The 26572-nt window shown below is 40.9% G+C and overlaps 1 protein-coding gene across 3 annotated transcripts; it reads left to right on the plus strand.

The window, feature by feature from the left end:
- Positions 1-1988: 1988 nt before the first annotated feature.
- LOC107760698 (ubiquitin carboxyl-terminal hydrolase 25) lies at positions 1989-20807 on the plus strand. Of its 3 annotated transcripts, none has more exons than XR_012701753.1 (9): positions 2014-2498; positions 3037-3517; positions 3596-3671; positions 3750-3842; positions 14449-14535; positions 14866-15734; positions 16509-16634; positions 20036-20207; positions 20297-20807. XR_012701753.1 is itself a non-coding variant. In XM_075236245.1 (9 exons), exons 1-8 carry the CDS (start codon positions 2318-2320, stop codon positions 20154-20156), a joined length of 2034 nt encoding a protein of 677 aa, XP_075092346.1. In that variant the 5' UTR covers positions 2014-2317; the 3' UTR covers positions 20157-20169; positions 20297-20807. The 3 variants fall into 3 exon arrangements, 2 of the variants coding, with proteins under 2 accessions (XP_075092344.1, XP_075092346.1); XM_075236245.1 differs by having other exon boundaries at positions 20036-20169; XM_075236243.1 differs by having other exon boundaries at positions 1989-2498; positions 20036-20807.
- Positions 20808-26572: the final 5765 nt, after the last annotated feature.

Below are 26572 nucleotides of genomic sequence, written 5' to 3' on the forward strand. Positions count from 1 at the left end.
CGTGCTGCTAGGCGAACCAGCCCGAATGTTGCATCCTAGATGGTGAAAGTCCAGTAGCTGAAAGCATCACTAGCTTATGCTTTGATCCGAGTAGCATGGGGCAGGTCAAGGAAGTTGGTGACCTGATGATAGGGGAGCCAATAACCAAAGCCCTAGTGAACGGTGATAGAAACTATATATAAAGGTCCTAAGGTAGTCCCTTGTCGGGTAAGTTCCAACCCACACAAAAGGCGAAACAATTTAGGCACTTTCTCTGAGAGACGCTCAATAAAATAGACATATATGTGAAGATACGGACTACCTACACCTGAATAGAAAGAACATGTGAAGTTTCACACAGTAATACCCATGGTTAGTTTAAACTTGAGAGCTGAGAAAATCACATTAATGCTCATGGAAAAGGGAAAAGATTAATTGGTTAGTAATACCTACGTATTGAACTCAGCTTGTTTTATTCAAATTATATAAAGATAAGCATTTTACGAATCACTCCGTGCTTATGTCGCTATTTTATTTTAACACTTTCGAACATGAACTCTTTGATACTAAGGTCTCATTTGTTTTATTTTTTTAAGATTAAAACGTCTGAATCTGAATACATATCTGAATGTAAAGATGTGTATTAAGATTAAGACATTTGAATCTGAATACACATCTGAATATTAAGATCTGAATACTAAATGATTAAGACTGTTTGTTTTTTTAATATCTTAATATATAAAATTTATCTTTATTTAAAAATTAATAAACATAAAGTTTAAATAAAATACTAATTAATCTAATGATGATGGTTCTAGGTAGTAGCTAGTGGTGATTGATAACGATAGCAATTATGAATGAGGATGGTGGTGGTGGAAGGTGATAGTTAATAAAGGTGGGTGGCGTTTGTGGTTGTAATTGAGGAACGTGATGATGGGTGATGATAGTTTATAATGGTGGACAGTGCCGTCTATGGTTATTGATGGTGATGTGGTGATTGGTTGTGATAGTTGAGGTGGGTGAGTATGTGGTTATAGTTGAGGATGATGGTGGTAGTGGCGGCGGCTATGGTTGAGGATGGTGGTGGTAGTAGTTGATAATGGTAGACGGTGATGGCAGTAAGTAATGAATGTGAATGATAACATCTTAATAAAATTAAGTCTTTGTTATAGATCTTAATTATACAGACATATGAGAAGAGGAAGAACAAGAAAAAGATGGAGAAGAATAAGAGGGGAAAAGGCAGGAAAATGAAGAGAGAGGAGAAAGAAGGAGAGAAGAATAAGTGGTACCAAATACTAACAACAGGAAAGACGATAACTGAACTAAACTAAATAACATGACGTTATATAAATCTAAGAATATGAAAGGACATGAGTGTTACTAATACTACATGTAAGAAAAAGGGAAACAAACAACTACTAACTAGGTTTCTACCCTAATCCTCGACCTCCACACCTTTACTATCAAGGGTCATGTCCTCAGTAAGGTGAGTCAACGCTCCCAATCACCTTTTCCCGGCACTTCTTTGGTCTACCTGGACCTTTCTCAAACCCCTCATGGCCAGCCTCTCACACCTCCTAACAGGAGTATCAATTTTTCTCCTCTTAACATGTCCAAACCATCTCAACCTCGACTTCTGCATCTTGTTCTCAATAGAGGCTACTCCACTTTGTCCCGAATTATTTCATTCATAATCTTATCCCTCCTGGTACATCCAATCATGTATCTCAACACCCTCATCTCAGTTACTCTTCATCTTCTATACATGAGAGTTTTTGACTGACCAACACTCAACCCTATACAGCATAGTTGGTCGGACCACTACCTATAAACGTTGGCGGCACATTCTTATCCAAAACAAACAGTGAATAGAAAATGAAAAAAGAAAAAAGAAAAAAGAAAAAAAGGGCAGGCCCGAAGGCAAGGAAGGACAAAAGAGGATTGGGAGTTGGGAAGAAGGGTACGTCTGTCTTATGGGGGGTGGGTGGGGGGACTTCTCTGTTTTCACACTCTCCTCGTCTTCTCTTTCTTTATACAACGACCCAATACAAAACATACTAACGCCACACTATTATTTACCCACCCCGAAAAACAAATTGTATATATAGAGAATTATATGCCAATTTGAAACAACAATTAAACATCTCATTATTCTGGAAATCTCCCTCCCTCAACCAAAATTTGGAAAAAACCTAACAGGAGAAAAAGAAAAGCGAAACGTAGAAAGAGAGATAGAGAGAGAGGAATTCGAGGCGATGCGATCGTGGTGGCTGCGGCTTTGGGGCAGCCCATACGCGGCGGTGCTGGCGGCGGAGGAAGAAGAATTAGGTCGTTAATGGCCTATTTGCTGCAAATGAATTGGCAGCCGAATCTGCTCAGCCAGAGACGCAAAACTGGTCCACCGTTAGGGCTCAAAAACCTCGGCAATACCTGTTATCTCAACTCCGTTCTTCAGTGCCTCACTTACACCCCTCCCCTTGCCTTTTTCTGCCTCCAATCTCAACATTCCTCTTCTTGTAATTCCTCCACTATTTATTTATTATACTCATCTTTATTGTGTGTGCGCCTCTGTGTGTGTGTTGTTGGGGGGGGGGGGGGTGTATTTTTACTTCGTACATGGGCTAAGCCAATTTGTTTGAGCATTCAATCATTACATGCCCAATTTGAGCAGGACTATAATTGGAATTCATATTGCCGACTCCAATTAGCTTGGTATTGAGGCATGGTAGTTATTATGGTTATTGAGGATTCCTGTAGTCGACCCTGATAGTTTGAGATTGAGCTGTTGGTTTTTAAGTTTATTGAGGATTCACATAATATAAGTCTGATTACTTTGGTTTGAGGCTTGGTATTTGTTATGATTATTGAGGATTCATATCACTGACTCAAGTCACTCAATTAGTTTCGAATTGAAGCATGATATTTGTAGTATATTATAGAGCTGACATAAACTAATCTTTATGATTGATGCATAGTTGGCTTAGCACTTGAATGTTTGATTGATGCCCTAGTTTTTAGCTTTTCTTGAAATAAAGATGTCCTTCTATTGTGCAGGTGATTCTGGAGCTACAGCTGCTTCAGAGAAGAAGAGTGAATGTCCTTTCTGCATATTAGAGAAGCGAATAGCTAGGTCTTTGAGTCTTGAATCAGCCCTAGATACTCCGTCTAAGATTAATCATTGCTTAAAGATTTTTGCCCAGCATTTTAGGTATGGGAGACAAGAGGATGCCCATGAATTCTTGCGCTATGTCATTGACGCTTGCCACAACACCTGTTTGCGGTTGAAGAAGTTGCAGCAGCAAAGAAGGAAGGGTGGTGGTGCCGATGGGAATGGAAATACCATTGTTAAGGAAATCTTCGGGGGTGCTTTACAGAGCCAGGTCAAGTGCTTGTCATGTGGTGCTGAGTCAAATAAGGTGGACGAGATCATGGATATAAGTCTTGATGTGTTGCACAGTAGCTCCCTCAAAGATGCTATGCAGAGATTTTTTCGGCCCGAGGTTTTGGATGGCAATAATAAGTACAAGTGTGAGAAGTGAGTATTTTATCCCTCTTTCTTGATACATATTTTATGATAACTGTGCTGTTGGACTGAGGACTTATGCTTGTTTAGCTGTAAGAAATTGGTGACAGCAAGGAAGCAAATGTCGATTCATCAAGCGCCAAATGTTCTTGTCATTCAGCTCAAGGTGCAAAATTGTTGGAATGTTTATCTTTTCTATTTTATATTCAACTGCCAATGCTAACTTTGCTTTGGTTATGGATAGAGGTTTGAAGGAATATATGGTGGGAAGATCGATAAGCCTATTGCTTTTGAGGAGTTTCTAGTGCTTTCAAGCTACATGTGCAAAGCGAGTCAGGTATGTGTGTAAAGATTAAGTTCAACATATACTGTTTTGCTCCCCACCATTGGGTTAATTCTTTCCCAATTAAATTCAAACCATCTTCTGCTGAAGATGTTCTAGCGTGGTGCCAAGTAAAACTTTTATTTTACCATTCTTTTTGAAGAAATAGTTATGTGGTATTGGTATTTTTTCAGTATTAGTGCACTTCACCGGAGCCTACCATGTCAGTTTGTTTTCAAAATGGGTAACCTTTTATGCCAATGAGTTTTGTGTCTTTGATTTTTCGCCATTTAACTTGACTATGATTTCACATGTAACTGAAATGTCCTTGTTATAGCCGGATAGGCTACACGTAGGCATCAATACATGGCGTTCTCTCGATTTCTAACTCTAGATATAGTTGTTAAGGCAGAGAATTTATCTTCGGCATCTGTGATGTTTTCTCTTCATTTTGGCGATTCGTCTTTTTTTTTAATCCTAGGAGACCTAAAAGTTTTAAATAACACAACAACAACAACAATAACAACAAACACGGTATAATCCCACATAGTGGGGTCCAGGGAGGATAGTGTGTACGCAGCCTTACCCCTACCTTGTAGAGATAGAGAAGTTGTTTCCAATAGACCCTCTACTCAGTGAAACATAAGCATCACATTCATAAAGAGAAAAACAAGAAGCGCAACAACGAGAAGCCATGTAAAAGCAGCATAAATAACAACCAGATAGTAAGATGACCGAAATGAGAGAAACAACAGGTAGTCATAGAAATCTAATACCAACAGAATACGAAAGTACATACTAATACTATTGGTATGAACAAGGAGAACACTCAACTAACTAATCTACTACCCTAATCTTCGATCTCCACACCTTCCTATCAAGGGTCATGTCCTCGGTCAGCTGAAACTGTGCCATGTCTTGCCTAATCACCTCTCCCCAATTCTTTTTCGGCCTACCTCTACCTCTTCTTAGGCCTTCCAATGTCAACCTCTCACATCTCCCTACCGAGGCATTTGTGCAATGCCCAAACCATCTGAGCCTCGTTTCCCACATCTTGTCCTCAATAGGGGCAACACCTACCTCGTCCCGAATAACTTCATTTCTAATCCTATCTAGCCTTGTGTGCCCGCACATCCATCTCAACATCCTCATCTCTGCTACCTTCATCTTCTGGACATGGGCGCTCCTGACTGGCTAACATTCAGTCCCATACAACATAGTCGGCCTGACCACCACTCTGTAGAACTTACCTTTAAGTTTTGCTGGAACCTTCTTATCACACAAAACACCGAAAGCAAGTCTTCATTTCATCTATCCAGCCCTAATACGGTGTGCAACATCTTCGTTGATCTCCCTATTCCCCTGTAAAATAGACCCAAGTGTCACGTCCTTAGTAATTAACTAAGTACACGTGCGACACTTGACAATTTGCTCACGTTCTTGTTATGCCAAGTCAGCCTTACTACACTCAAGATCGCTAAGAGAATGGTAGAAAGAACACAAGAGAATTGTTAATGGAAGCTTTGTATTAGAGAGAAATTGAATTGTTTGCTTGATGAATTACAAATGAATGGCCTCCTTTATATACTAGTCTCCTTGGGGCTAGTGTGCAAATATTAATTGTTACACAAGTCCTTAATATTTACAAGATAAGGGCTTTCTCTAGAATTCTCTACAAGCCTAGAAGATTCCAAGGACTTTCCTAGCAAATCCATAAACATCTAGGATCTTCCAAAGGAAATGTCCATACTTCTCTAGAATCTTCTCACAAATGCAAGCATTCCTCCTATGTAAGCTTCCACATGGCATTAATATATGCCAAATGGCACTTATGTGGCATGATGACATGGCGAGTCATCACACTCTCCCCCACCTAATGTTGCGACGACCGCGGCGCAATGTTGCTGCATAAACTCTCGGATCTTATCTTTGAATTGCCATAAATCTTCATAACGTTCCCATGTGGCCTCCTCCGGTGATTGCCCCTTCCAATGGACGAGGAACATTGCGGTGGCTTTTTGCCCTTGTTTTCGCCTGGCCTGGTAATCAATAATAGCCTCAATCTCCCGGTCGTGCGAGGCGGTGATAGTAATAGGCGCTCGACTTGATTGGCCCCTACTTGGATCATCATTGTCTTCATGATAGGGCTTAAACATGCTGGCATGGAAGACAGGGTAGATCTTAAGATATGATGGCATGTCAAGCTTGTATGAGATCTTGCCTACCTTGGCGACTATCTTAAATGGCCCCTCATACTTGCGAATCAGATTCTGATGCATGCCTCGTAGTGCCTTAAACTGTCTTGGATTAAACTTCACCATGACCATGTCCCCAACTCTATAGTCTGTGGGACGCCGCTTACGATCTGCAAACTTCTTCATCTTCTTAGCTGCCTTATCCAAGTAGGACTTAGCAGTGTCAAGCTGCTCCTCCCATCCTTTAGCCATATGATAAGCCCCCAAACTCTTTCCCTCGAACGCGGCTGGTAATGAATGTGGAGTTTGTGGCTGTTGGCCTGTGGCTAGCTCAAATGGTGTCCGTCCCGTGGACTCACTCCGCTGCAAGTTATAAGAGAATTGGGCGATGTCTAGGAGCCTTGACCAATCTTTCTGATGCGCGCTTACATAATGCCTCAAGTAGCATTCTAGTAAGGCATTGACCCGTTCCGTTTGTCCATCTGTCTGTGGGTGAAAACTAGTGGAAAAGTGCAGTTCCGTGCCAAGTATATCGAATAATTCTCTCCAAAAGTTCCCAGTAAAACGGGGGTCTCGATCACTGATAATATGCCTTGGTAAGCCCCAATAATTCACCACATTCTTAAAGAATAGCTTGGCGGCTTCTTTGGCGGTGCAACCTGGTGTGGCGGGCATGAAGGTGGCATATTTGAAAAATCTATCCACCACCATAATAGTACCATAACCGTAGGCAAGTGATAAAGTCCATAGTCACGCTCTCCCATGGACGCTCTGCAACTGGTAGTGGCTCCAAAAGTCCTCCGGGTTTTTGTTGCTCAACCTTGTCCTGTTGACAGACAAGACAAGTCTGCACATAACACTCTATGTCATCTCGCATGCGTGGCCAATAGTAGACTGACTCAACCAAGGCCCTAGTGCGACGTTGGCCTGGATGACCAGCCCACATTGTGTCATGACTCTCCCTTATAATCCGCCGTCTAATGTCTCCAAACTTAGGCACGTAGACCCGCCGACCTGTGGTAAGTAGTAGGCCGTCTTCGACCCAAAAACGTCTCGTATTGCCCTGGTTGGCTAACTCGATAAGTTGTTTGGCTGCTGGATCGTGTTGCATGCCTTCTTTTATAGCCTCACGAATGTCCCATCTTGTTGAAGTGATTGCAGCAAGCTCGGCTTTCCGGCTCAAGGCATCGGCTACAACGTTACCTTTGCCCGGCTTATACTCTAGTACATAATCAAATTCGGCCAAGAAATCCTGCCACCGAGCCTGTTTTGGGGTGAGCTTCTTCTGCGTCTGAAAGTAGCTAGTAGCTACATTGTCGGTCTTGACCACGAACCTCGACCCAAGCAAATAATGTCGCCATGTACGAAGGCAATGCACAATAGCAGTCATCTCCTTCTCTTGCACTGTGTAACGCCGCTCCGTCTCATTTAACTTGCGACTCTCAAATGCTATGGGATGCTTATCCTGCATCAAGACACCCCCAATGGCAAAATCTGAGGCATCTGTATGCACCTCAAATGTCTTGGCAAAGTCAGGTAATGCCAAGACTGGCTCCTCTGTTACAGCTGCCTTGAGGTCTTCAAACGCCCTTTGACAATGCTCCGTCCAAACCCATGGCTTGTTCTTCTTTAGCAACTCAGTCAATGGTGCGGCCTTTGCTGAGTAGCCACAGATGAACCGACGATAGTAGTTAACAAGGCCAAGGAAGGATCTCAACTCAGTTACCTTTATAGGTGCCTCCCACTCCTGGATAGCACGTACCTTAGCCTCGTCCATGCGTAGCTCGCCATTGCTAATAACATGGCCTAAGAAGTGCACCTTTGATTGTGCAAACTCGCATTTCTCCCTCTTGATGTATAGCCCGTTCTCCCGCAAGACTTGGAAAACCTTCCTTAAGTGCTTCATGTGCTCTTCCAAGGTGTTGCTGTAGATGACTATGTCGTCTAGGTAGACTACCACGAACTGATCAAGGTAGGGATGGAAAATCTTATTCATAAGGGTGCAAAATGTGGCAGGTGCATTGGTTTAGCCGAAAGGCATCACCAACCACTCAAAGGCTCCATATCTCGTCACACATGTTGTCTTTGGCTCATCCCCCTCTGCAATGCGAACCTGGTAGTAGCCCTTGCGAAGATCCACCTTGGTAAAATACTTGGCTTGCCCAAGTCTATCGAATAAGTCAGCAATGAGCGGGATTGGGTACTTATTCTTCACCGTGACCTTATTAAGTGCTCGGTAGTCTATGCATAAGCGTAGTGATCCATCCTTCTTCTTCTGGAACAATACTGGTGCGCCGAAAGGTGCCTTTGATGGGCGAATGTGACCAGCATCTAGCAACTCTTTCAATTGTTTCCTAAGCTCCTCTAGCTCGGGCGGTGCCATACAATATGGGGCAAATGCGGGTGGCTTAGCCCCTGGCTCCAACTCAATCTTGTGATCCACCTCTCGCCTAGGCGGCAAGTGTTTAGGCAACTCCTCGGGCATGACATCTTTGTTTTCCTCAAGCAACTTCTCTATGCAAGGTGGCAGTGTCTCTTGAAAACTCTTGTCTTCCTCCAGACTTGCGATGGTTGCCACGAACGTCGACTCCCCCTTCTTGATCCCCTTTATAACCTGCATAGCTGAGAGTTGTGCTTGGCTCTGTCCGTGTGGCATAGACACTGTAGGTACCATGCAAGCTCCTTCTCGCTCCATAACCAAGAGATGTTGGAGGTAGGGTTCGATCAAAGTATGACAATGTCTAAAGAACTCTTGTCCCAATATGATGTCAAAGATATCCATAGCGGTTACGGTAAAGTTTGTCATACCTTTTCAAGTTCCCAATTTGACACCAACTCCATTAGCTACCCCACGAGCATTTTGTACCTCGGCATTCACGGTCTTGACGCGGGAGTTGGTTGGAGCAAGCTTCAATTCTAGTCTTTTTGCGGCAGCCTCAGTCACGAAATTATGAGTTGCTCCAGTATCCACCATTGCACGAGCAGGCTTGTTGTTGATGGTGAGATCCACGTACTGGTTTCCATTCTCGGTAGGTTGGATAGATTGCTTTGTGACAGCACCGCATAATCCGATCATACCTAATTGTGCGGTTCCCGAACTCTCTCCTTGCGGCTGCTCCTTCCGTTCACGGACCATGGCGTTAAGGCTCTTTAGGTCGGGACAATTCCTGAAGCTGTGAGGCCCTCCGCATATGTAACATCCCTTCTTCTCGGCCTGCGCTTTCTTCTCGGCGTACCCCTGACGGCCACTCAACTTTTTGGAATCTTGAGTCTTGTAGTATTGTTGTTGTATCTCCTTGCCTTTGCCACGGTCTCCCCCCACCTTTGACATTGTTAAACTTTGATTCTTTGACTTTCCCTTTGTCGTGTTTGTCATGCCTGAAATCCATCAATGATTCGGCCTCCACTATGGCTTGGTCTATATTTGCGACTTGCCGGCGTTGTAACTCCTGTTTAGCCCAATTTTGCAACCCGTCCATGAAGTGGAACAACAAGTCATCATTGGTCAGGTTGGGGATTTGAAGCATAAGGGTAGTGAATTCCTTAACATAGACACGTATGCTCCCTGTTTGCTTCAACTCCCTAAGTTTGCGCCTTGCCTCGTACAAGACATTGTTTAGAAAGAACTGTCGCTTGAACTCGGCTTTGAACTGATCCCACGTGCTAATAGTACATATACCTTTATCCACGTCGGCCATCTTCATTCTCCACCATAGCATGGCAGTATCTGAGAGGTACAACACCGCAGTGTTGATCATGGCCTCGTCGTCCTTCACTTTGCCATGCTTGAAGTAGTTCTTCAAGTGCCAAAGGAAGTTTTCCACTTCTTGCGCATCACGAACACCTTTGAACACCGGGGGTTTGGGAGCCTCGATCTTGGCCTCCCTCGTCACCACAACATTGCTAGCTGCCTCGGTCACGCCAGCACTAACATGCTCCTCGAGTGACTCTATCTTTGCCTTCATAGCATCGATAGTACTCAAAGCCTCCATGAGTCTGCACTCTAAGGCAGTGATAGTTTGCCTTAGTTCCATCTCGGTCTGTGTACGTCCCTCCAAGTCATTTCGGATGCTCTCAATCTCTTCAAGAGTGTGCCCCTCAAGAACACTAAGGGTGCCTTCCACCTTCCCCAAGCGTTGGCCAAAGATCTCCACGGTGTCCATCCCCGCGTTCATCTTCATCACCCACTCTTTACCGAGCGAGACGTCCTCAGGCAGGACCTCCACTTCATCCTCGCTCGCCTCAGTGGCAGATGGTTCTTGGGATGTAAGCCCTTCGTTTGACACAACCTCGGGTGGCACCTCCTGGCCCTTGTTGGTGGCATTTCTCTTTTTGTTACGGCCGCTCTTGCCAGCAGCATCCTGGATGACGTTGGCTTGAGTGTTGGCAGCGTTAATTTCTCCGTCGTTCGCCATTCCCTTAGTCGCAACCTTTGCTCTGATACCACGTTGTCACGTCCTTAGTAATTAACTAAGTACACGTGCGGCACTTGACAATTTGTTCACGTTCTTGTTATGCCAAGTCAGCCTTACTACACTCAAGATCGCTAAGAGAATGGTAGAAAGAACACAAGAGAATTGTTAATGGAAGCTTTGTATTAGAGAGAACTTGAATTGTTTGCTTGATGAATTACAAATGAATGGCCTCCTTTATATACTAGTCTCCTAGGGGCTAGTGTGCAAATATTAATTGTTACACAAGTCCTTAATATTTACAAGATAAGGGCTTTCTCTAGAATTCTCTACAAGCCTAGAAGATTCCAAGGACTTTCCTAGCAAATCCATAAACATCTAGGACCTTCCAAAGGAAATGTCCATACTTCTCTAGAATCTTCTCACAAATGCAAGCATTCCTCCTATGTAAGCTTCCACATGGCATTAATATATGCCAAATGGCACTTATGTGGCATGATGACATGGCGAGTCATCACACAAGGTACTTAAAACTTTCTCTCTTAGGTATGAATTGTGAATCCAGCCTCACCTCTCATTTCACTCCCCGAGTCGCCCCATTGAACTTACACTCTAATTATTTTGTTTTAGTCCTACTCAACTTGAAATTTTTAGACTCCAGGGTCTGCTTCGTCAATCAATACAATGTCATCTGCAAATAACATGCACCACGACACCTCCCCTTGAATATGGCGCGCCAGTACGTCCATTGCCGGGGCAAACAAAAAAGGGCTGGGTGCCGACCCTTGGTGCAACCCCATCATGATCGGGAAGTGATCCGAGTCCCGTCCTACTGTCCTTACCCGTGTCTTAGTTCCATCATACATGTCTTTAATCGCCCTAATGTATGCCATAGGTACACCTCTAGCCTCCCAAACATCTCTATAGGACCTCCCTCTGGACTTTATCATAAGCCTTTTTTAAGTCGATGAACACCATATGCAAGTCTCTCTTCCTCTTCCTATACCGCTCCATCAATCTCTTAACACGATGAATGACTTCGTAGTCGAATGCCCCGGCATAAACCCGAACTGGTTCTCGGAAATAGACACACTCCTCCTCACCCTCAGCTTCACCACCCTCTCCCAGACTTTCATAGTATGGCTAAGCAGCTTGATACCTCAATAGTTGTTGCAATTTTGGATATCACCTTTGTTCTTGTACAAAGGAACCATCGTACTCCACCTCTATTCTTTCGGGCATCTTCTTCGTCCTAAAAATGACATTAAATAACCTAGTGAGCCACTCAAAGATCGTCCTGCCCCCACTTTTCCAAAACTCTACCGGGATTTCATCTGACCTAGTCGCTTTCCCTCTGCTCATCTTACGCATAGCCCCCTTGACCTCTACACAAAGTCGCAACGACTCTCGAAGGATTCCAAAACCCCCAGCACAATGTTCCTGTCCCCTTCCTCGTTCAAGAGACCATTGAAGTAAGTTTGCCACCTCTGCGGATATGCCCCTCATCCAACAAAACTCTACCTTCTTCGTGCACTTCACTTGGTCCAAGTCACGGGCCTTCCTTTCTCTCACCTTGGCCAGCCTGAGTAGCCTCTTATCCCCCGCCTTTGCCCTTAAGTTCTTCATACAAACGACCAAATCCTGCAGTCTTAGCCACCGTAGTTGCTAACTTTGCTTCCTTATTAGCCATCTTATACCACTCCCTACTCGTCCTCTTCTCCTCCTCGTCTACGCTTTCCACTAGCTTCAGATACACCGCTTTCTTGCTTTTCACTTTTCTTTGGATCTCTCCATTCCACCACTAGTCTCTTTTGTGACCACTAGAGTAACCCTTCGGGACCCCTAATACCTCTCTAGCAGCTTCCCTAATGCAATGCGCAGTCGTGGTCCACATAATGCTCACATCCCCGCTACTCCTCCAAGCCCCCATAGTCAGCAGCTTAACCCCTAACTCCTGTGCTTTGTCTTCAGTCGAGGCATTTATTAAAAAATGTTTAAGGCAATCACAAGCTTATCTAGGTCAACTGGAGGGGTTGTTTGGTGGCCCAGATGGACATTAAGATAGTATTTGTTTGATAAGGTAAAGGTGATCTATTATCAAGATGAACCAAGATGGTACTACAAAAATAAAGGAGGATATTAAGATAGTATTATTGCCCTCTCCCCTTGGGTTTGGTAAGTCGAAGTAATACAGGGTATAATCAACAATCTGTCATGTTTGATCCAAAACTCTGATTGCCCTTGAAAAAAATTACATTCTTGATTGCAAAGGTTAGTGTAGAGTTATAACACGATTATGATGTGGGGTAGGAGAAAAGAAGGGGGGGGGGACTCAAGAGGGTGGAGCTGCCACCAATGATAAATCATCAAGGTATTGAAAGAGTAAGAGATGATGATCTTAGGGTATGCGAGGAGGAAGCACTGATGCTAATAGTTTGAATAAGGGAGCTATAAATGTGTCAGTGAAGATGCCAGGATGGGTGAGAGCTACCGGAGGGAGGATGGGAGACTATGATGTTGCTCCATACTGGTGTAACTGGGAGAGAGGAACAAGAGGGAAGAAGAAGGGACAAAAATGAGCTGGGTTTGATCTTGTCCCATCTGTAATAGTTTATCAAAACACCTTTGTTAGACAATTGCCCTGTCTTACTAATTCCTCAATTGTTAATACCACTGCTTGGGAAAATCAATGCGGGGAGGCCCTTTTATTAAATTCCAACTGGGAACAAGGGAATACTGCTGTGATAATTCACTTGGATTTGGAATGTATACATTTGGTTTATGGGTTATCCAATTAAGACTAATGCCGTGTCTTACCAATTCTTGAATTGTTACTACCACGTCTTGGACAAATCAAGATAGGGTGGCACTAGTAAGAAATTCCAACTATGTAATAACCAACATTGGGAGCTAGGGAATACTGATGTGATAATTCATTTGGATTTGGAATCTATGCAGGTAGTTTTTGGGGTTTCCAATCAAAATCACAGGTGCAAATTTCATAGCTTGCTCGCACTTTCTCTACACTGTCTGTAAATCTGCTTAGAAGAAAGTGCTAAACTGCATAGTTTTAATACAGGATAGTAATTCTACTAATATTTACTTTTAATCCAAAAAAAGACACTGTGGTTTTTTCTGCTAATGGCTTCCGTTCTTCCTTGCTCTAACATATGCATATTTTCCATTCTTCGAGTTGGGAAATCTGTGGTCTTATATGTACCCAATTCTGGATTTAGGCAATTTCATGATATTAACAGATGGGATTAGAATCTTAATTGGAGAAGGTAAACTGGATGGGGTTGTGCGTCTCAGGGAGTTGGTTTGTGTATTGTTTTTGGGAGAGAGACACTATTTTTTGGCATTCTTTTTTCTTGTTTTTTGTCTTGAAAGACCTACAATCTCTTGGAATCATTGTAGACTTTTCGAAAGATAGGGCACACTGGAAGAAATAGATTTATTTTGATGAAGAAAGAAAGGAGATGATTATATAGGCGATACCAGGTAGCTGTGAGTATATTTTAGTCATGTTAATACATTTACTTTTAGCTGTATGCCTTTTAGGAGTCTTTTAGCCCTATTAGAGATTCTTATGCTATTAGGAAATATAGGGAACTTCTAGTACTTTTTCATTGTTATTTTATTTTGTATAATGATGGCATGAGATGAATTTAAATGGAGAACATGGTCATTGAGGATTCATATAGCCGACCCTAACTTATTTAGGACTAAGGCGTAGATGTTGTTGATTCATGGTACAATGGATTTTATATTGACTTGCATCAATTTAGGCATAATAGTCTATGGTGCATATATGAGTATTTGACCTATCCTCCTTAAGAATTGTACCTGTAACTCCTGCTGACAGAATAGTAGTGTGCCTATTCGCATTTAAAAAGTTGAACGATGTGGAGTTGCACATCCTCGCTGATTGAACACTCAACTTCTAGTGAATAAGTTGATCAATAAGGTACTTCTGTCTCATAGTCAAGTTACTTTATGTTCCTTATTTTGCAGGATCCTCATCCAGAATACAATCTTTTTGGAACTATTGTCCACTCAGGCTTTTCCCCGGATTCAGGGCATTATTATGCATATATCAAGGTATGCCAGAATCATAGTTGTGAATTTCTACATGGATGACTTCATTTCCTATTAATTTCCCCTCATATTTTTCAAAACAGTAGTCTCAATGTCTCCTGTTGAAGGTAAATTACATTCATAGTTTCTCATGCATAAGCTGTCATGCCGTGAACTCCATTAGTGGGTGGAAAAATATCTGTCTGGCCAAGCTTACAAGAGTCTCAATGTTTTCTTTATTCTTCGTTATTCCTTATTCTGTATATTCAAAGATGATAATAATAAGATGATGGAGCCAATCATAGTTTTGTGTTGCCTGATGTCTGTGTTTTGATTTTGGTTGGCTGTTTACAGGATGCTGTGGGTCGTTGGTACTGCTGTAATGATTCTTTTGTTTCTCTTTCAACCTTGCAAGAAGTGTTGTCAGAGAAGGTGTACATCCTTTTCTTCTCTCGTACCAAGCAGAGGTCACCACCCACCAAGACATGTTTATCAGTTAATGGGTCAAAGTCCAATCATTCCAATGGCTTGGCTAGATCCAAAATCTCGACCTGTGACTTAGCAAAACCGGAAAATGGCAAACACCTTTTAGGCCACCCCTCTGAGAAAGAAAATGTAATGATTTCTAAGGTCAGTAAAGTGCATACGAGCCCAGTGAGGGAGTTGAGCATATTTGAAAGATCTTCCATCAAGAAGATACCTACTTCTGGGAATATCAAAATTATTGTTCATCAAAGAGAATCTGACAATAGAAATGGTGACGTGAGAGCATCAGTTCTTACAGAGAAAGAGGTTACATCATTGCCAGGCAGGAACGGTATTAGGAAAAGTTGTGGTAATGGCCAGATGACAAGATCACATGTCTTGACAAATGGAAATGGGAAACTTCCGAGTGTAGCAACCAGCTCTGTAGCAGACGGTCCCCATAAAGATAATGGTTTGAGTAATGGAAAGACTGCAGGAAGGGATTCATCCGCCAAAGAGGCAAATGGAAATGGCAAAATCCAGAGTGTCGCAACTAATCCCTTGAGGGGAAATGTGCATAAAAATAATGGGGAGAATGATGAAAAGGCAGCTGAGCGGACTTCTGTACAAAAGGAGATGTCAAATGGCCATGTTGAATCCTCTTCTATCTCAGGTTCAAAGAGAAAATTACCAGATGACTGCATCCTGCTTGAGCAAGATGCTCAGTCTCGTGCGAAGGTGGAAGAATTAAAAAAGGAGTATGTTATTCTATCTCTGCATTTCCTGCGGTCCTCGTCCTTAGTATTATTATACTTTAGGGATTGAACTTTTGAACTCATTATACTTGTCCCACATTTGTTAGAACTTGAGGTTATGTGCTGCTAAAATGAAATCGTTATAGTGTTACATTTGATTGCATAGGTCCATAGGGTGCCAAGCATTTTGCCTTACATTATTCTGTCTCTTAATTAGGCCAGATATCCTTTGAATTAATAAACTGGAAGCACTCATCCCTTCCGAATCCGTACTTGTCACTACTCACCATTGAATGGAAAACCATTTTGTGTTCTGGTCCATCTCTGCTTTCAGTTTTAGTGGGGAAGTGATTACAGTAAAAAGTCTCTTATCACTGGTTTGGAGGAGAAAAGAAAAAGAAAAAGAGAGTCTAAGACAAGGTTGTGGAGCGGTGTGCGATTTGTGCATTCTCTTGTTCTTCTCAGTTGTTTATGATGTTGGTTACTGATCAGCCATATCTTATCTTGACCTCATTAACAATGTACTGAGAAGAGTTCTGAGGAAGGAAGTTGAGTAGGACATTTTTTTCGATGAAGCCGAGCTGATAAGTTCTAATTTGTTTTGTTGTCAAGCTATGTACATAATTAATGGGGAAGCTCCCTTTTGCTGTCATCTTGTTTGGTGGTTAGAGATAATGAAGTACTTTCTGCTTTCCTAGTCCTGCTAAATAAACTTTTAACAGTATTATCTTGTCTGCTCAAACTGATTTTTAACCCTATCTTTCTAATGAGTTTCAGGCTTCATAAGGAGGCTTCATTAGTTTTAAGAACGTGTGGTTGGTCAGAAGAAGTCTATGCTTTTATGCATTCCAAGAAATCGGGGGCACAAGCAGGCAATGAAGCATCAGACTTTAATGTGAAGAAGTACGTTTCTCTAACTTTGCAGTTTGAATTAGTACATTTAAGAAATAAAGAGTACTTGTTTGTCCTTGAGTCCGAAACTGCTCCCCTCTTCTTTGGTTGTTTCAATACTAAAATTGAGAAATTAGATACTATGGGAAACTTGAACACGTGCTGGGTGCTATTACCTAGTTTTTTTCTTATTCGCTTATTTCGAATTTGTTTGACCTGCTCTCTTTTATGATCACTTTTTTCATTAAATAATGTTGTATTTCACAACCTTCAAAAATGTATCTAACGCTTCTGTGTATGCGCTTACATGTTAGTTCGGTTTTGAGGCGTAGTTGCATATATTTTGGAATTCGGTTTGACATCTTTATATGGATTTGCATGTCCAAACTCTTATCTTTGCGTATTCCTGCCAAATTGAAGCGCAATATCTCATTCAAACTTTCTTCTTTCATCTTTGTGTTGGTCAAACTACGTTGGTTAATTTGGGACGTGGAGTATCTTGCGTAGGGTGATAATGGGAGAAAGATTAAAAGGCGACTTTGAAGTGAATTTACATGTTAAACATGACAAAGTTAATTACTGCCAAGAATATAGATGGAACTTCCAAGACCATTGTATTTTTAACTCTTTCCAATAGAAATCCTACTGTGAAATTAACTCCTCTACTGATTGTTCAGAATTAATGCCTTTGGGGATTCCACGAAAGGGGGAATGGGCAGGGGTTTAAGAAAACATAATTGGTTGGTTTACCAATATCAAAGCTGGTTAAGCTGGGGTTTTAGGTCTTATAAGTTGTATCCATCTGGTTGATTCTATTTGGGTTTAGAAGAGCAGAAGGTTCATTTTTGTTATTTGGTTAAGTTTAATACTCGCTCTTTGGTGGTTGTAGTTCTCCTATTTGGTTTTGGTACAGTTATCAAGGAAAATTAGAACTATAGTCCAAATGATCATAAAATTGATTGTTGCAAAAACTTTGACATTGTTTGTATTGGGAAAAATCGGTCTTACCACGTGGCACAACACAGTAGTGACATATGGTAGGAGTGGTTTGACACCTGTGAGCATGGAAGCTATAGCCGAGAGAGCTGAAGAATCATGGTAGGGGCTGACCATTCAAATACGGGACAAGAGTAACCGAAAGAAATTCACCAAGTATGTATCCGGAACAGACTAAACGTTTCCTATGACTAATTCCGGTACATCCAGGATCCTCCTGAAATCGTGGCCCCCGTCCGTTATGCTATTATGGTTATAGTTAATGGAGATCTCGCCCCCCACTAGCCACATACACAACGTGTAGGCTAGGAACTCGGAACAACTACATCCCACTTAGGTTACAAATACCTTGCTTTATTTACTTGTAACACACACTGAGAACATTGTTATTCTGCTTTATTTATCACTGTTATTCTTCATTTTATTAGACACACTTTGGATAAATCTATTTGCTAGTGACCTAGAAATATAAATTCAATTGTTTATATTTTAAAATCAGTTACATTGTTAGGATTAAAGTTGGTCCCGAAGTATCTCTTTATAATAGAATAATGAGAAAAGCATGGAGAAGTGTGCAGAAGAAGTATCTTGATAAGTGTACCGAAGAAATATCTATATTTAAGAAAGTGGACTAGTTTAGGGACAATCTAAAATAAAAAGAAGGAAGGTGAAATTTCCCTGATCTTTTTCCGTGAAACATACCAAAGACTTTTCTGTTTCCCCTCCTGCATTTTCCTGCTTGAGAAGTTTTTAAAATTAGCCCAACAGTGTTTCGCATTCATAAATAGCCCAGTAGTGCTTCATGGTCTACTCAATAGTGCTTCATAATGAAACTGATGTGTCTAATATTGGTAAATGTACCAAAGAAGGCATTCTTTTTGGTTCTTTTTTCCTTTGGCCTAAAGTTTCTCCGGCCATACTTAATTTAATTTGGGACAAAGAAAGTATTGTTCGCTAACAATATGTTGAACCTTTGTGATTGGTAAAGCTTATTTGGTATTGAAACGAAATGGGCTTGAATGGAATGGATTTACTGCAGATGAATCTTATAGTGTCAACCTCTATTAATTTTAGGATTAAGGCATACTTAATTGATTTTTACTGACAGCGATTGGCTATTTGGGTTTTATGGACAGTGATTGGTAAATTGGGTTCTTTTTGGGATGAGGTAAGTGACCACATTCGCCAGAATGTGCAAGTAGCACACATTGAGGATAAAATGAGAAAATGTCGCTTGAAATGGCTTGGTCATGTCATGCGTTGACCTCCAAATGCATCATAGGTATGGGACTGTGGTGAGTGATGAACGTGTCAAAAGGGATGAGGTAGACCTAAACTCACATGGAAGGAAGTTGTCTCCAAAGACCTATAATCTCTTGGAATCAATGCAGATTTAATTCAGACTTAGCGAAAGATAGGGCACACCGGAAGAAAAAGATTTATATGAGTGACACCAATAGTTAGCTATGTTTTAGCGATGTTAATACATTTACATTAGGTCCTATACTTTCTAGGAAAGATGGTTAGTGAGGATTCATATAGCCGACTTTAAAACTGAGGCGTTGTTATTGTATAAGGTAAGTGATCGGCAAGCTCCTTGTTTCTGCTTTTCTTGCTTTAGTGTGTTGCGTGAAGAATGCTCTGTTTTCCCTCTTTGAATCCATGATCTGACTGTTGTAAACTGATAACGAGTAAATATTCCCTGAATCCCCTGGTGGCATCGCCGCTTACATCATGTGCTCTTTGATTTTGCCTCGATCCTTTCCTACATGTCGTCTCCACTGCAAGGGTCAATTTCCAGCTTTTTTCCTTTTTTTTTTTTTATATATTTTTTTTTCCAATTTGAAGTGTATGATGTGTGTGAGAAGTGTGCCCTCTAATTTGTTTTGTTGTGCTCCTTGCTCTCGGCTTGCCACTGTATTATTTTCTTATAATCCTTGTAGCTTGTAATGCGAAATGCTTTTGATTAAGAATGTAAAGGAAAAATACCATTCGAGCACCCCAAAAATCATTGTTTCTTATTATTGTAATTATCTTCTTGTTGTTGATGTTGCTGTTAATTTTTGTTGTTTGGAGGTAGCCCGTCGCAGCGAGTAATGCATTATTGATACTTGTACATTGTGGCCGTGATGAACTTGGTTGAGTAAGAATTGCGGTCAATCAAACAAAGAAAAAATGTGAATACAATGGTGGGCTAGAGGTTTACTGATCAATGGATATCATTTGGCTATTGGTCATTTCTTGAACTATAGAAAACCTGTTGAATGTATTTGCTGAACTTGTATTGCACGGGAAATTAGCATGGAGTCCATTACTACTTTTATTCAGAGCTGACGTTGAGACTGACAAGGCTTAAACATGCCTTAATATTCGCAATTTTCTTTTCATCTCACACCAAGAATGTTTTGGTCTTGCAGGAGGTTATTAATTGCAGATGCCAAATCAATGTTTATCTCACGAATTCCTGAATCATTGAAGGGTAGTCTTATTAAACGCCTAACATCAATTAGTCAGGGAAAACCACCCTCCAGTACTTAAGCACTCGCACATGGTAGGTGCAGAAGCATAGTGGTCTTTTCAGGTTTCGAGGTGCAAAAATTATGAGCCTTGGTGGTCATTCAGTTGCTTTGTTTATGGTCCCATTTTTTACGTGAATTATACATTTGACAATTTTGCAGTCCATCGACAGTGGTGCTGATTTGCTTGGTCTGTATTTTTTGTCACTCGGAGATGTGATGTTAGTTTGTGGTAATGTGGTTGCGAATGGATTGCTAGTGCAGTATATACCATGGTGGAGAAGGTAGCAGATGATAAGTTAGTCTTTGATTTTGTTCACTTCGCCATGAAGTGTCCGAAAGGTGTTCTCTGTGTCCTATCAGTTAAAAGAGGAAATCAAAGCACTAACATCGTATTCTGGTTGAGATTTTCCTTGTGAGACAGGAGTCTGCGGATAGAACACACAAATTCTATTCGTGCCGCACGACATGCCCTTTTTGGCCTTAGTTGAGCATGTATTCCTCATTTTTATGGATGCTTAACAATTTTTCCATAAAATTGTGGTCGGGTTGTATTCTTGTCTAGAGTTGAGGTTTTACTTTTAAACAGACATGATACTACCACTAGATAATTGTTAAGGTAATTCCATATTCATAGTTTTGTAATCCAAATTTCTTATACGTACTGCTTTCATATGTTCCTCGTCTCTGTTGAGTCTATACTAGGTAAAAATTATAGGTGTTCATTTTAGCAATTTATTTGCAGTTGTTTGTGATTGAATCTAAATCATCTTGATTCTTGAGGAGAACCACTCTGGTATGAAAAGAGTGGGCGGGTTTATCTCTAACGAAAGGGAGTTTAATTCTTTTCAAGTAAAAAGGTCTCAATTTATTATCTGTTATCAATATATCACTGACATAAGGAGCATGCCGATGACATAGAATGTGAAGTTATAATACTAACTACTATTATTCTGAGTTTCCAGTCTTATCTGTGGAGATGAAGAGTATCTATCATACTGGTTTGTCTGGTTGCCTTTCAGCATGTCGTGGAAGAATATAGCTAGAATAATAGGCAGTGTCTTCTTTCTTCGATGAAGGGCATAGGCAGTATATGCTAATTTTAGAGCCTTGGTTAAGGGGTAATTAGAGATCCAATCAAATATTGGTGATGAATCTCTCACCCTCTCTTTTCATTTCGACACTTCAATCTGTTGCTCTTTAGTTTCTAAAGCTCTCCGTAATGTCATTGGCTACATGTTACAGCCTTACGAAGGAATGCAGTCCTGCTGGAAAAATTCTACAATTTGATAGAGCTTCGCCGACAATCCTAAACCTACATATATATTGTAAAGATTGCAGCATATTTGTGTCATCAATTTCGTTATCATCAACTACACAGAATATACAAATTCTTTAAGTTTTCTAAAACTTAAGTTAATTTTACGCGAGCGTCTAAAAGTTGGCAGATGAAGTGGTACTGCTTGATTTCTGGTCTAGCCCCTTTGGTATGAGCTTATGAGGTTGAGAATTGCCCTTAAAGAAAAGGTCACATACTACGGATAAGATGTACACATCCTACCCTGAAAGGGCAGAAAGACTGTTTCCGATAGACCATCGGCTAAAGAAGATGGAAGAAGCACCGATAACAAGTAATAGCAAGACAATATATTTAGAAAACTAAATCCAAGAATGCAATAGAAAATATGAAAGAAGTACTGATAGTAAGTAACAACAATACAAGGTATGCAGTGATAGCTAACTAATGCAATACTAATGACAAGTAATAACATAACAAGATATGCGATAATAGCAAACTAAGGATAAAAGAGTACCATACTAACACTAATACTATTGAACTAATGAAAACAAAGGGAAACATTTGACTATCTACTAACCTTTAACCCTAATCCTCAATCTCCACACCCTCCTATCAAGGGTTATCTCCACGGTTAGCTCAAGCTGCGCCATGTCCCGCCTGATCACCTTTCCCCAAGACTTCTTTGGCCTACCTCTACCCTTCCTCTTACCCCCAAAGCCAACCTCTCACACCTCCCTCTTACCCCCAAAGGCCAACCTCTTACACCTCCTAACTGGGGCATATGTGCTTCTCCTTTTAACATGCCCGCAACCATCTCAGCCTTGACTCTCGCATCTTTTCCTCCACAGGGGCGCACATACTACACATCCAAGGAGGAAAATCTGAACAACAAGAGCCCATTACTCCTTAAGATGAACCATGTTCATAAGCAAATCCCAGTTTTGATTCACAAGGGAAAGCATGTTTGTGAGTCCCTAATAATCGTTCAGTACTTTGATGAAGTCTGGAGGGACAAATCTCCTCTCTTGCCTTCTGACCCTTATGAAAGAGCCCATTCAAGTTTCTAAGCTGACTATGTTGACAAGAAGGTAACTTTCTTGACTAATTTCAAGTGTATTTGATACGGCGAAAGATATGAGAAATCATTTTCAAGTGTTTGGCTATCGGGTTCATCGAAAGGGAGAAAACTATTTTTTGAATTTCTTCACAAAATCATTTTTCTTACCATGAGTAACTTTTAACTGCTTAAACAAACCCTTAAATATTATTACAAGCCTTTACTACTCAAATCTTTTATTAAAACACTCTCCGCTTTGCTAATGGTGTTATTCATCCTTAATTTATAAGTTTCCTGAAAATACGTTTTACTTGCCAACCAAATATAGGAAAATATTTTTCATGAAAATGTGAAAAATAACTTATGTTAGTATCAAACATTGTTGGTTTCTCTTTCTACATGTTAACACATAGACAATGATAATTCTTGTTCCCAGCACTACTAGAAAATGTCAAATTTCCGACCGCCAAAACTGTCAGAGATTGGTCGAAAATTAGTGTTCCGACCGATTTCCGACGGAAGTCAAATAGTTGAAACATAGATGGTTGGAAAGAACTTTCGACTGAATCAGCCTGAAACTTCCGACCGTTTTGATCGCAAATATGAAAAATTGGGATGACGAAATAAATTCAAATATTTAGATCACTTTGGTCGGTAAATCTGTAACGATCCGGCCGTTCGTTTTGAGTATTACAACCCTATTCCCCCATTTACTGCTTATCCTGTGTGAAATTATAATTATGTGACTTGTCGGGGAAGTTTCAGAATGAATTGGAACACTTAGTTCCAAGATTTAAAGCTTAAGTGGAAATAATTGACCAGATATTGACTTATATGTAAACGACTCCATGATAGAGTTTTGATGATTCCAATAGCTCCGTATGGTGATTTTGGATTTAGGAGTATGTCCGAAAAATTATTTGGACGTCCGTAGTTAAATTATGCTTGAAATGGTGAAAATAGGAAATTTAAAGTTTGAAAGTTTGACTGGGAGTTGACTTTTGATATCGGGGTCGGAATCCAGTTCTAAAATTTTTTATAGGCTCTTTATGTCATTTATGACTTGTGTGCAAAATTTGAGGTCAATCGGACTTGATTTGATAGGTTTCAACATCAAATGTAGAAGTTGGAATTTCTTAGTTTCATTAAACTTGAATTTGGGTATGATTCGTGTTTTTAGCGTTGTTTGATGTAATTTGAGGCTTCGACTAAGTTCGTATGATATTTTGGGACTTATTGGTATAATTAGTTGAGGTCCCGGGGGCATCAGGTGAGTTTCAGATGGTTAACGGATCAAATTTGAACTTAGAACAAAGCTGAGAATTTCTGCCTATTGATACAATCGCACTTGTGGAAATTATCACGCAGGTGCGAGCTCGAAAAAATGTGAGGTCCGCAGAAGCGGACGAAAGCTCGCAGACGCGCGACCGCAAAAGCGACAAAATGGTCGCAGATGCGGCTTGGGCTAAGGAGGGACTGGACCGCAGAAGCGGGCAATTCTTCGCAGAAGCGGTAAAATGACCACAAAAATGGTTAAAAATTCCTCAGGTGCGGAACCTCTGGACAGTGTACAAAAACAGAGGGGTCAGAGATTTTCTCATTCTTGGGCATTTCAAACACGGGTTGAGGCGATTTTTCAGAGGAAATTCATGGGAAAACTTGAGATAAGTCACTTATGATCATTGTTAGTCAATAATATTGAATTATCATTGAGTATTTCGACTAGATTATGTGTCTTTATGGTGAAATTCGAGGATTTGGGCCTAGGAATTTGAAGATACGATTTGAGAATTTGGAGGTCGAGTTGTTGTCGGAATTTGGTAAATTTGGTATGGTTGGACTCGTGGTTGAATGGGCGTTCATATTTTATAACTTCTGTCGGGTTCCGAGACGTGGGCCCCACTGACACGTTTTAAGTTGAATTTTGAATTTTGTTGAAAAATTAGTATTTTCATATGGAATTAATTCCTATAATTTGTATTGACTGAATCGAATTAATTGTGACTAGATTCGAGACATTCGTAGGCCGATTCGCGAGGCAAGGGCATATTGGAATAAAAAATTACACGGTTTGAGGTAAGTAACACTTCTAAACTTGGTTGTATAGGTATGAATCCCTGAATTATGTATTATGTGAATTGTTTGGAGGTGTCGCACATGATAGGTGACGGGCGTGTGAGCATGTACCATAAAAATTGTGACTTAATTGATTCCGTGGAGTTGCATAGTCAAATAATCATGCCGTTGTTCACATATCCTCCACGTGTTAGAGGGAATTGAGCTGAGACTCATATTAAAGATCATGTTTAGGCTACATGCCGATATTTTTGGGACCCACATAGGTCTTATTGCTATTGAATTACTTGTTTAAATTTATAATTTTATACTCAGTCACATCTATCATTTGCATATCATATCTCAATCCCTGTTGTCATTCTTTGATACATCATATCATCATGTCACGTTGATTTTCATGTCATTGAGAGCCCGAGCGACTGGATATTTTGAGTAATATTTATGGGACCGGGCTGCACGCCGCATCATATTTTATTATTTATGCATGAATCTGGCTATTATAGCGCTTGGGCTGAATGAGCCCCTCCGGAGTCTGCACCCCTCACAGTGAGCGCGGTTTATTTTATATTGAGGGATGGATCTTCCTTGGGCATGGATCTTGCCCGAAGAATTTATATTGATGGGTGGATCTTCCCTGAACATGGATCTTATCCGAATCTTTTATATTTGGGGATGGATCTTCACCTGGCTGGATTGGCCTTATACAATACTGAGTGATTGACCGTCAGTTGATGTGTGTGTGTGTGTGTGTGTGTGTATATATATATATATATATATATATATATATATATATATATATATATATATATATATATATACCCCTTGGCTGGATTGGCCATATACAGTACTGAGTGATTGAGTATTTTGAGATTTTGAGTACACAAGGTTTCCACTGAGGTGCATCACATACAACATGTACATTGGCATGTAGATATAGAGATGTCATATTCCTCATATCATTCAGAATTGATCTATTTTACTTGTACTAAGCTTAACTGTTAAACTTGAAAGCATGCCTACATTTCTGTACTGTTATTTCTAAAGTGGACTGTACCTATTGAGCTCGTAACTACTTTCAGCCCAAAGGTTAGTCTTGTTACTTATTGAGTACATGGGGTCGGTTGTACTCATACTATACTCTGCACTTCGTGTGTAGATTCAGGTACTTCCGGATACGGTGGTTGCTAGATTTTGGAGTTTCATATGTTGGAGACTATCGAGGTAGCTGCTTAGCGTCCGCAAACCTTGACTCTCTTTCCTTTCATTTATCTGTACGATTCTATATTTCCAGACAATGTTTTTATCAGTCAGACTATGTTATCATTTAGATGCTCATGTACTCAGTGACACCGAGTTTTGGGAGTGTACTTATATCAGTATTTGTGAGATTTTTATATTGAATTTAAACATTATGTTTTCAAACTTAAGAGAAATTGTGGTTTATTGAGGTTATCGGCTTGCCTAGTATTGAGATAGGCGCCATCACGATATGCAGATTTTGGGTCGTGACAAGTTGGTATCAGAGCCTAGGTTACATAGGTCTCATGAGTTTTGAGCAGGTTTAGTAGAGTCTTGCGTATCGGTACAGAGACATCTGTACTTATCTTCGAGAGGCTGCCGAACCCTTAGAAAAAATTCATTTTCTTGTTTTATGTCGTGCGAATTTGTTAATTCCGGAAACTAAACTTCTGTTATTCTATTCTCTCACGGATGATGAGGACATGTACTACCGGATCGGACGACCAGCCACCAGTGCCACCAGTTAGGGCCACGAGAGGCCGTGGCCGTGGTATAGGCAAGGGCCGTGGCAGAGGTCGAGGTGTAGCTCATACAACAATTGGAGCAGCACTTGTAAAACCACCAATTTCTCCAGCCGAGGAGTAGGTTCCAAATATAGTGAGCCGGCGGGGCCAGCTCAGGCACCAACTATGCCTATTGTGATTCCAAACCTTCAGGAGGCTTTGGCCTAGATATTGATTGTTTGCACTGGCCTTGCTCAGGTGGT

The sequence above is a fragment of the Nicotiana tabacum genome, chromosome 2 (genome assembly GCF_000715075.1).
Source record: "Nicotiana tabacum cultivar K326 chromosome 2, ASM71507v2, whole genome shotgun sequence".
NCBI lineage: Eukaryota > Viridiplantae > Streptophyta > Magnoliopsida > Solanales > Solanaceae > Nicotiana > Nicotiana tabacum.

Coding starts and splice junctions, on each gene's coding strand:
- LOC107760698 (XM_075236243.1), top strand. CDS start 2,318: ATGGCCTATTTGCTGCAAATGAATTGGCAGCCGAATCTGCTCAGCCAG. Junction 3,843..14,448: donor ACATGTGCAAAGCGAGTCAG/GTATGTGTGTAA, acceptor CTTATTTTGCAG/GATCCTCATCCAGAATACAA. Junction 14,536..14,865: donor ATTATTATGCATATATCAAG/GTATGCCAGAAT, acceptor GGCTGTTTACAG/GATGCTGTGGGTCGTTGGTA.